The sequence below is a fragment of the Gavialis gangeticus genome, unplaced genomic scaffold, assembly GCF_001723915.1.
Source record: "Gavialis gangeticus isolate Ggan-Ray unplaced genomic scaffold, GavGan_comp1, whole genome shotgun sequence".
In the NCBI taxonomy this organism is placed as follows: domain Eukaryota; kingdom Metazoa; phylum Chordata; order Crocodylia; family Gavialidae; genus Gavialis; species Gavialis gangeticus.
Genome location: NW_017729024.1, coordinates 90,785,742 through 90,797,655, shown reverse-complemented (window position 1 = coordinate 90,797,655; position 11,914 = coordinate 90,785,742). Strand labels below are relative to the sequence as shown.

The 11,914-nt window shown below is 42.4% G+C and overlaps 1 protein-coding gene across 4 annotated transcripts in view; it reads right to left on the bottom strand.

The window, feature by feature from the left end:
* The window catches only part of GOLM1 (golgi membrane protein 1), a 96,682-nt gene that overhangs the window by 8,622 nt on the left and 76,146 nt on the right, over positions 1-11,914 (bottom strand). For 3 of the 4 annotated variants that reach the window (XM_019517373.1, XM_019517371.1, XM_019517372.1), the window contains exons 6-8: positions 7,472-7,610; positions 5,472-5,646; positions 4,373-4,702 (exon numbers count right to left, since the gene is read on the bottom strand). In XM_019517373.1, coding sequence (XP_019372918.1) covers positions 4,373-4,702; positions 5,472-5,646; positions 7,472-7,610 — 644 coding nt within the window. The remainder of the gene's footprint in view (positions 1-4,372; positions 4,703-5,471; positions 5,647-7,471; positions 7,611-11,914) is intronic. The other variant, XM_019517374.1, reaches the window with a different exon arrangement.

The window sequence follows — 11,914 nt, the reverse complement described above, 5'->3', positions numbered from 1 at the left end:
CATCTAATCCAACCCCCGGCTCAAAGCAGGACCATCCCCAACTATCTCAGCCCAGGCAGGCTTTGTCTAGCCGGGTCTTAAAAACCTCCAAGAACAGAGATTCCACCACCTCTCTGGGTAGCTTGTTCCAGTGTTTCACTACCCTCCTAGTGAGAACATTTTTCCTCGTATCCAACCTAAACTTCCCTTGCTGCAACATACCCTTTAGTTCCCAAGCCAACCCCACCCACTGCCCCTTCCTACCCCACCCCACCATCAGGTCCTCTTCCCTCCCAGAGCACAGCACATGGAAGTTCAGCCCTTGCCAGGCCATGCCACAGTGTTAGAGCTGCTGATTGGCTGGGCAGATCTACTGGCCAATACAAGAAAACTTAACTTTAAGGATCTAGGTTAGGCACTGTTATTGTGCTGGGGCATTGTACATGTCCAGTGACTGGCCTGAGGTATCATGTCTAAATTTAGAGTTTTAGCCTCTAGTGCCTTACAAGGTACACTGTGAATGTCTTCCATCTTCCAGCCACCAGTAGATTAACATAATACAAGGGCCACAAATATCAGAGGACATCTGTATTTTTTACTTTTTTAGTGACTCCAGAACACAGACTTCTCACTTGGCAGCATCTAGCAGTGCCCAAGTAATACAGCAAGCTCTCTTTTCCATATTTATCATTTCTACTAACACAGAAAAAAAAGACTCAGAAACAGTCCGGCTCCTGTTCTTGTTAGGCACTGAAGTCTTCCTACCCTTGGAGCTCTAGCACCATTCAGCAGGGGTGATAAAACCAGTTTGGGGCTATACCCAGATGTAATACTCTGAAACAGAAATTCTGTGCTCAAGCAGAACCACTTTATAACCTGAGAGAAGGTGGCTAGCTGCATTCAGTTAGCCATTTCATCAAGTTCTGCTGGTAAGATAGTTCAATGCTAGTTAAAGCATTACCCATACCCATAACCTATAAATCTCAGAGCAGAGATTACCCAGAGGGACAGTCCCTTGCTTTCATTCATTACACAACAGACATCTGCCATCAAGATCCTACTGGTAGTCATTCAGCATCCTTGTGCCAACTACAGCAATTGCTCATCTTAAACTAAGCTAACTCCTGATTTGAAGCTATTTCTTCAGGGGATCAAGATTCCTCTGCAGCCACAAGCAACTACAAACAAGGAAATCAACAGGGCAAAACCTTCCAGCCCTCCATACATAAGAGTATTCTCCTGAGTGCCAAAAACTGGGCCACCAACTGGCAACTGCTTTACTACTGGTTTACAGTGCTGTATGCAGTAACAAGATAGCCAGCAGCTACAGCTGGCAGAGTCAATGCCAAAACACAACCCTAAGCCCTCATAATAATAAGAGGAAGCAAAGAAAAGCTGCAGAGAGTGACACCTTCTATTCAGGAAGTTATAGTGACTAAGCCAGACATTTTAGAGGTCTCATAATAGCAGCATATCTATAGCAGACAATAATATGGAGACCTGAAGAGATTGGCTGCACAACCTGCATGCACTCCACCATCCAAGACAGTAGGGCTGGGACGCAAGTTTCTAATACTCCACCCTTGATGCCTGTCATATTGAATGTAATAGTTTGAATTCTTGTAATAACTGCCCCTTAGCCAGTTTAGAGAAAAGGCAAGGTTCATCTTCTTATGTAGGCCATTGCTTGCTTTGCCTGGCCCTGCAACAAGTTTGTTTAAAAGTCTTAGGTTCTCAATCTTATCTTTAGAGTTAACCTAGGAACAAGAAAAACGACCCTTAAGCAAACGTTCCGAGAGATCAAACCCTAGAAGCTTGTGAAAGGGGGTTGGGAAAGATAAGTCACCGCAGCGTTGTGGAAAGTCTCAAGAATTTAAGATAAACGTCAGCGGATAAATTCCGTTGCAGAATACAAACTGACCACCCAGCAAAAATCTGTTGAGTAAGATCTGAGCCCAATTTGGGGGTAGTGACAGGTTTGGGTAGGAGGGGCCCATGATGGCAACTCACCCAGTATATAACCTGTAACCTATAGTCCCAAGTTGGAGGTAACCTCATTTGCATAACACCGAAGGAGGAATAGCAAGTGTAGGCTGGATCAGACTGATCACCTGAACCACCCTCTCCATGAACAAGAACTCCCGTTCACGCTGAAGCCACAGAGCACCTGAGCACGACCAAAGGAAGGGGACTTGTTCCTATCATTGCTGAGACCACCCCTAAAACCATAACTAAAGAATGAAAGTATATCTGGGGATTTGATTTCTCAGAATTCTAGGATTGTATCTGTTTTGGTAATACTAATTCTTATAGCATTGTTTGGGTAGGAAGTATGTTTGGAGCATTGTTTCTAATATATGTAGTTATTGTGTTTTTAATGTTTGTGGTTTTTCTTAAAGCTAAGCAGTGTTATATGCGTAGCAAGGAGTTTTAATAAACATATTAAAAGGAATAAAAATCGTGATCATTGTGAAAACAAACAGGGCTCAACCTCATCCCACCAGCGTACTGAACCAATATATCATGTGGGACTTCTCTCTATTCTGTAAACCCATAAGAGACAATACCAAGCTAGTACCAAGCTACTGTCTACCATTTCAGTAGCCTACCCTACTCTGAATTTGAACTTTCCCAGAGAGAGCACAGAATACTTGAAGTAGAGAAATGGCAACAGGAAACAACGGAAAGGGGAATCCGATGCTAGTCCCTTAGCCATCAGAGTGTCAAGAGGATAAATGCCTTGGGCATGTTTTGGGGCTAAATAATTAAAATACTACAGTAGTTACCAACCAAAGCCTCTTTATGTTCTCAGTTCTCTAGCTGAAGAAATCCTTTTCAGTTTGTGCTACAGGATTAAAACAAGCCAGTAAAAGGTGGAAAGAATCATAATAAAATATTTTTGTGGCTTTTTTCCAAAATGCAACTGGTGCCTGCAAAACACCTGGAAACATGTGCATGCAAAACTGATGACTCCAACATACAGCTTTCTCATAGACTTCCCTGAAGTGAAGCCCTGGCAGACATGTATGTGATTAATCTGCGGTCCTAACAGAGGGTTGCTCACATGTATATAAAGAGGTCACCTTTCAGCCCTGCTGAGCTTTACAATCAAACAACCTTTTAAGATGTGAAGGCTTTTGATTCTGTTATTTCAACAGAATTTTTCTGATAGATGGCTAGAACTTAATCAGCCAACACATGATGCAGCATGTGCCTGTTTGCCTTTTGAGGATGGAGTGGCATCTAAAGTGTTAGTTACTATACAGCTCTGTCTACACTAAGCCAAAGAACATTTATAAATAGGAGAAACTAAATTAAGTGACTAGGGAACAGCACTGAACAGTGAACAAAAGCATAGTGGCTCACACACCAGGCAGGAAGGGAATTCAAGATGTACTTGTTCACCTTGTTAGAAACAGCAAATATTTTGAAAGAAACAAAAATAATCCACCTCTCCAAAATGTTTTAATCCAGATGTGCCAAAGGCACAGCCCACAGGCCAGACCTGGTCCATGAAGCCCTATCATTGGGCTTGGTACTTTCTGTAAGTCTTTGAGCAGCATACCACAGGCACAGTATACATTGGTGCTAGCTTGACATACTGCACATCTGGGGCTGGCTGCACATGACACAGGGTGTGCACTGCATGCGGCACCCACACCGAATCTGCTCTGCATGCTGGATCCTGGACCAGTCTAAATCAGGCCCATAGACCAGTCCTGACTGCCAGGTGTAGCATGCAGAGCTGCTCTGGTGCGCACCACATGCCACGCAGGGCTAAGGCCAGCATGTACTGCAGGAGTTGTGTGGTGCTGGAGCCAGTATGCACATTGCAAACAGTACACACAACCAAACCAGGGCATATGTTGCATCAGGCATCCACACTGGACCAGCCCTGTGAGCTGGATCCCGCACATGGGACTGGTCTGTATGCCCAATCCAGGCCACACACCCTACACCCCTCATTTAGCCTGCAGGACCGATGAGTATGACACCCCTGTTTTAAGTGATCAGATCCTGCTATATTTGCTCTTAAGAGTAATCTACCTGGTGACAATGTGCTAATTAGTCAAAGTGCTTATAAGGCAAAAACTAACCACAATGTGAACTGATAATGACCCATAAAAAAGTAGACCTTGTGAAGACCTGGGTGCAAACTATTCCAGAATTCAATGATCAACGAAGACTTCATTAGCAGAAACAAACTTCCACCCACAGGGTGAAGAAAGCAGGGAACTTGCCTCCCAGCCCTTCTCCCAAGTGGCAGAGCACTGCATGGTTGCAATTCATTTCTGCATAGGAAAGAAAGTTACACTTCGAGCCTACTACAAGGAAATGGATATGGCTGCAGACACTTGGCAGCAAGGTAGCTTGAGTAAACCTCTGTACTAACCATCCTTACTGGGCCCCTGGTCATCCAGCTGAGCATCATAATTTAAGAAGTGCTCCCTCTCCACCTCCTCATTGGCAATGTTTTGTTCGTTAGTAGCCTGGCTGGCTTGCAGTTTTTGCACGCGGAATGACTCCTGTTCTTCTGCACCGTTTTCAGCTACATTTTTTACCTCTTCATATGGATTTGATTCTTTTCCTGGTTCAGGAGGTAGTTCCTCATGATCTACTGTAGCCTTTGCTGAATCCTGTGGGAGTCCCTGATCAATGGAAAGTTTCTCACCTTCTGCTTTCACCTCCTGCTTACTGATGGTAACCAGATCATTTGTCCCATCTGTAAACCAGTGTAAATCAGAGTCAGCAGAATGTGTTTCATTAGTAGGAAAAATTAAAAGCCTTTAAAAAGCTACAACAAATAGTTTCCTCCTAGTCACTCTTTCCCTTTTGTAGGGAGGATCGTTAAGCCGCAAACTCAAAAAAGGCAGAACTCAGTGTCCCAAATTAAAATTCCTAGTATTCTAGAACTTCTAATATTTGTACTGAGGGGAGACTGTGACAATAGCAACCATCCATTCATTCGTGGTTTCTCAGGGTTTAAAGCCAAAGGGGATTGTGAGATCATCGTGTCTGACGTTCTGTATGACAGGCCCTTACACTTCAGCCAGTAATCCTTGTATAGAAGCTAATTAACTTGAATTCAATTTAAAGCATAATTTCTACTTGTCCCATGGCAGTTGCAACTACTATACAAACTCATTTTTACACTGTTAAAGCCAAATGCTTGCTTCAGAAAACAAAAGGCTTTTTCCATTGCAAATTAGGGGTACAATTTTAAACCCACCAAACTTGACACTGTTTGTATGCATGCACCTATTACAACACATTCTCAAACTAATGGAAGTGTTTTAATTAAACAGTCTTCAGAGTCATCAGCTGCAATGTCCATAAGAAAGAAAAAAGGCTGATTAATGAAACTCCAAAGTAGCCTAAACTAATCTGATATGCAACTTTTTGCATTTTAACAGATCAAGAAGGTTCAATTAATTAGGCACTACCTCTTCAGTTGTTATTAAAGTATTAGTGAGGTAATTGGCTAATCTTACCTTTATTTCTATGAGAATCATTTTCAAGTGCGTTTTTCACATTAAGTGTTGATTTTGGTACTTCTCCAGATAAGCTTCCAGGAATTTTGCTCTTCTCTTGTTCATCTGTTTTCTGCTGTTCCAGGTCATTCTGCTGGACCTCCAGTTGGTTAAAGGCTGGCAACTGATTATTAACCTTAGGGCATAGAGACACAAAGATATTAGTCCAAACATTTATCCCAGTGCTCTACTTATCTTTCATTTTAATCCTGACAAGACAAATCTACAGACCAATTCAAGTAATAGACTGACTTGAACTAAATTCTTCACTGAAGTCAGAAATAGTACACAGTTGTAATCCACAGGCAGCATTGTTAGCACACAGATCACAAGCCAAAGCTGAATTCACCTCCTGTACAACTACTCCACCCAATTCTAACTGACTCACTTCCTGCCCTAGAAGATGCCCCTGGGGCATTTTTTTTTGACATAGTGCTTCCAAGGTTGCAGGATACCCACCCCACCCATCCAGGGGCCTCAGAGGTACAAGTAAATTGTTGGGGATATAGTGCGGTGGCAAGGCAAGTTACCCAAGGGCCGCCCTGGTAACATGCCAGGTCTGCAGCCAAGAATGGTTTGTGAAGGCAGGGAGAGGCCAAAACTAGTTTTATTTGCCTAACGTGGGGCTCCTTCACTTTCAAAAAAGTTTTGGAAACATTGATCTAAGGCAGTCTATTTTTGACAGATGAATTAACTCAAGAGGCTGCTTCAGGGGTTGCCAAAAACACCTGCAATCTCAACTTGTAAGATGCTGGCATGCCAGGTGTGGACAGTGGGGGACCCCACTACCTTCCCTTCAGAGGGAGGTCAAAGACCTTTGAAAAGGGATCATTTTTTTCACTGCACCACACATTAAGAGTCCCAAACCTGTTCACCAAGTTCTTCAAGACATTCACTCTGCTCCACTCTTCAAACTCCATTTCCAATTCTGGTTTAACAAAAAAACAAACCCCACCCAAGGCAACAAGTATCCACACTAGACACTTGAAAGAGGGAAGTGCCAATAATTAAACTGCCCGCTTCATCTACACCCTCCACCAAATTCCCAAATGGGAAGTTAGGGCGAACTATTACCCTTCGGTCCAACTCTATACACTCCCTAGTCAGACGGAATGTACTTGCATACCAAATAGAATATTTTTAAGGTAATCACTGACCTTCCCTCTTCCCAGTGATTTCCCACATTTTCTGGCCTTGCCAACCCATCTAGCTGCCCACAGACCTTGCAATAAACCAGTTGATAGTAACTCACATAGGAAGAATCTGTACCAGTCCTAGCATTCTGCGAGTCCAGATTAAACATAGGATTTTGTACAAGCATGGGGAGCAGGAGCACACAAAGATAGAGACTGGAACAGAAACATAATAAACCTGCACTGGTATCTACCAGATCCTCATGGAGACACCTGGTCAGTTTAACATGCGCACAGTTTATTGCTGGAGGACTGCTTTCTCTGTAATAATTTTGTACTAAAATAAATGGTATGGAGCTCTGTAAAAGCTGGCTGCTCTCAAGAGAAAACAACACTGCAGAAGCTGCACCAAGGTCAGACCTGCTAGGGATAACTACAGTGAACTACAGGGGGACTGCAGTCTTAAAACTTGTGGTCTTAAGACAAAATGACATGAGTCCCCATTGTAGGAAGATGACGGCTGAGGTCAGAGACTGGAGAGTAAATTCCCTAGAAGAAGCCCTGCAGGCGTTCAATAGGTCTGTAACCCTTAAGCCAACACCTACTTTGAGGCCCTGCCCATCTGCAAAAGCCTTGCATGTCCCATGGATACAACTCATCCCTAGACTCTTTCTTTCTCCCTTTTTATTAAATCCCCAAATTTCTATTTAATTTACACAGGACAGGATTAAGGAGCAGCACCCATAGGGGGAATCTTTACTGCACTTCTGGTGGTGACAGACATAACTATACAACTGACTTTTTTATAAAACTAAATCACAGTCTTACCTGGAAATTTTTGGGGGAATTATCTGTGAAGTCTTTGTGTTCCTTAGTCTGTGGTGCTTCACTGTCTTTTTTTGTGATCTCACCTATCCTTTCTTCACATTGTTCTTTCAGCTCTTTCATCTGATTGGCACACTGGGTCCTTAAGAGAAAAAAGAAAGTCATTATTTATATATGTACTTTTATCTCCAACATCTCCAAACAGAGAAACCCTTCTCATTGCATACTTTTATTTCCTTTTCTTTGTTAATGGTTTCTTAGTCTTACATCTATATTTGTGTTCAGATGAGGGGGGAGGAGGTGGGGGAGTAGAAGAATAGAAGGCAAAACCAGAAATCACCTCAAGGTGGGTACATACAAGAAAGCTGTCCATGGCATCATGCAGAACTAGAATGACCAGCACTGGATCCAGGACTTTCAGGTAAGGAAGTCCACTTTGATGAAGCTTTCTTGAAAAATTCACCCCAGCTCACCAGTGACAAGATATAAAGAAAAGGGAGATGGTACTAGTCCAGAAGTGGGTTATTATTTCCGTCTTGCTACCACAGACCACTAAAGGCTGGTGGGTAACCAGTATGGTGCCAGCAAGGCTCTTGCTAGTGTAGCGATGTTTGTGAGGCAATTATTGCTGCAGTTTATCACGGACTCCAAAACTTGCAAATAGTTCCCTGAAAAGCAATTAGCTTTGAGAGTATAAGGTTTCTGAAATGCACAGGGGCTACCTACTAATAGACCATGTGCTTATTGTTCTCTTGACACAATAAAGGGGGTCAATATACCAGTCAGAAAAAGGATTGACTGTTAAGTAGCTGGAGCAAAAAACAAACAAATAAGCCTAAGTTCACAAACACAATGGAAGATGCACAGGCAGGATGTACAAATGCCATGTACAATAGAAACTAATTGTGCACTCAGTGAAATCTTGCTGTGATGTCCTACACTTCCCACATATAGGGAGGGTCCACACTTACTGCAGCTTACTATAGTTGTCTCCTCTCTGCATATCACAGGGGTGGGCAATTATTTCGGGCGGAGGGCCGCTTACTGAGTTTTGGCAAGCCATTGAGGGCTGCATGACAGGCAGCCAGGGGCAGATAAATATTAATTTTCTAATTTTTTTAGGGGCCCCACAGGCCAGATAGAATGGCCTGGCAGACCGCATCCGGCCCACGGGCCGCATTTTGCCCACCCCAAGCATATCAGCATCAGCCTACAGACTCTCCTTACTAAGACCCGCTGCCACATGCTGAGGGTTACAAACCACTATTATCTCATGCCTTCTACCTCCACTGTGCTCCAAGCAGGCATGATTATGCCAGGTACCCAGAACTGGCTGAACCTTCAAGTGATGTTGTGCCTTAAGTGGACAAGTTACTCATTTCCATTCTATTACTATTTTTCTCTTATGCTTACTAAGTTTTTTCAGAGCAAAATGCACTTCACAGTTAGGAAGGACAGGGAGTGGTACATGGATGTTGATTTACAAGTTACAGGGACATAAGTGGTAGCTGTGTTGGTCTAAGGCAGGGGCAGGCAGTTATTTCAGACGGAGGGCTGCTTACTGAGTTTTGGCAAGCCATCAAGGGCCACATACATGACGGGCAGCCAGGGGCAGATAAAAATTAATTTTCTAAATTTTTTAGGGGCCTTGCGAGCCAGATAGAATGGCCTGGCGGGCTGCATTCAGCTGGCGGGCCACACCCCTGGTCTAAGGACATAGGCAGACAAGGTTCTTTGGGTAAATCTGATATCTTTTATTAGACCAATTCAAATAGTTGGAAAAATTCTTTTTAGCAAGCTTTCGGGTACAAGCACCCTTCATCAGGCTGAGGAAGCATCTGCTGTTGGTGTGTGCTCTTCCTGGATGGAATGAATAGTAAAGAAGCCAGAGGCTTGTCTGCATGCAAGAAAGGCAACCAGTGAAGATGTAAATTGAGGAGTTACTGGGTGAGAGGCAGGGTGGTGTTGGGGGGGGAAGAGGGGGGTTAGAAAGGAGAATGAAAGCAGCAGGTAAAAAGTGGAGAGGTACCTGGGGAGTCAGCTGTCAGGCAGGTTATAATGTGTCATAATTCCAATGTCTAAATTTAGTCCATAATTTTTTGTACCTACGAGGTTGATGAAGTAAAGTTTATAGGCTCATCTGTGAAAAGTGTTTTGTAAATTCCCCTTGATGATTAAATTAGAACGGAGAGATTGGAGAAGGAGTGGCTTAGTTGTGAGGTAACTGGGTATTCCTGTCTTTAACACATTTCCAGCGTGTGTTCATTCTGGTCCGCAGTTTTTGTTTGGTCTCTTCTACGTATTTTCTATCAGGGCATTTGGTGCATTGCATGAGACAGACCACATTTCTGGAGGTGCAGCTGTAAGATCCAGGAATGGTAATGGCTCTATTGTGGGGTGTAGTAATTGTGGGGGTGGTGGAGATATGTTGGCAGGTTTTGCATTTCTTGTCATGAGACGGTCTGGATCCATTCAGTGTGTTTTGGGCCATAGGAAGTTTGCTTCTGCTGATGAGGTTAGCGAAGTTTGGTGCTTGTTTGAAGGCTAGGATAGGTGGTTCTGGGAAGATCTCTTTAAGAATTGGGTCTCCTAATATGAGTTGCAATTGTTTGAGGGTTTTCCATATAGGTTTGAGGGAGAGGTGATATGTCATAACCAGTAGTGTGCAATTCATGGGGGTTTTCCTTCTGTACTGCAGCAATTTTTCATGTGGTATCCGGGTGGCTCTTTCAAACATGCAATCTCTCTCTCTGGAAGAATGTCCTTGTTGAGTAAAAACCATTTAGATATTTGTGAGGTGGCAATCCCAGGTGTTCTCCTCAGTGCAAATTTGGTGGTGTCCAAGGGCTTGGCTGTATATCACAGCTTTCCTGGTATGTTTAGGGCGATTGTTGGTTCTGTGCAGATATGTATATTGGTCTGTGGGTTTCCTGTATAACATCGTCTGTATTTTACCATTCTGTATACTGATCATCATGTCTAAAAAGGAGATGTTGGTGCTGGAGTATTCAAGAGATAGTCAGATGGAAGGGTTTACAAGTTAGGTATTTTTGGAAAAAGATACACAAGAACTATGTGCCTGAAGAGTTAATGGAAAACTTACTCTTGATTAGAAAGTTATTTTTAATGCTCTTAAAATCTTAGAACTAAGCTGCCTTACTGTAAATTTCTATTTTAATAAATAAGTCTGCCTTTGTTTTCCCTCTATTTCCAATGTAATGCAAGGCTCAATGTCTTAGTTTAATTTATTCATGAGAATGCTTTTTAAATTACTCTTTTATAGGTGAAAAAACAAGAACTATCAATCAGTTTGGTCAGCTATTTTAACTTTTCAGTTATACAGTGGTGAAGTTATGAAAACAAAGTCCTTTAAACTATAGCGCATTCCTAACAAGATTACTTTAAGTACTTAATCTAGCTTATTTCAATTAAATCTGCTACAGATTTTCCCATTCTTACTTTTCTGGTAAGGAAAATGCACAATTTACTTTTGGTCCAAACAACTGTCATGCAACTCGTTGTAGTCTGAGTTCAGCATAAATACCACTCCCCAGTTTAAGAGGTTACAACATAACACTTCATTTCACTGATCTAACCTACTGACTACAGGCAGTCCTCGGACTTATGACACAATTGAATCCTGAAAACCGTGTCTAAAGTCGAAACATTGCAACTCGGAACCAATTTTCTCATAAGAAACAATGTTATAAATGGGGGATTGGTTCCTGAACCAAGGCCCGATACCCTATGTTCACCAAATATACCCCAAAATTGTGTACTCGATCAAGTATAGATGAGTAATATAGCTACATTAATGTATTTATATCATAAGTAGCAATCATATTGATTTGGAAGGACTTCTTTGAAGTGATTTTGCTGGACTTTTTGAAAGGCTCTTGGTTGGACTTTTTGAAGGGTTCTTGGCTGGAGTCTTCTTAGGAGCCTTGGCTACAGGTTTTTCTGGAGCCTTGTCTGCTTTCTTAAAGAAAGTTTCCAAGGAAGTTTGGACAGATGTTCTCCAAGCAGATGGGTGACACAGAGAACTTGTTCGCTGGTGTGGCATCACATCGGATCAAGCATTGTAAAGTCAAAACTGACATCAGCAAGTTGAAACGGTGCCAATTTATAAATGTTGCAATTGTGAAACACAACTTGAAATGTTGCAAGTCTAGGACTGCCTGTACATACACACTTTTAATATCAACATTTATATCATGTCGAAAGAAAACGTAAATTCTAGATCACAACTAATTCAAAGAGGAAAAGAGAATAACAGTACTGAACGAACAACATTTTGTCTCCATTGTACACAATGCAGGTGACAATAATCCTTTGTTGGTAAGACAGACAACCACGTTTCTGAATTTCTTATGTTAACATGATAATCCACAACAAAATCTGATACTCAGCACAGCTCAGAAAGACACTCTCATGGACCCAGAGGGA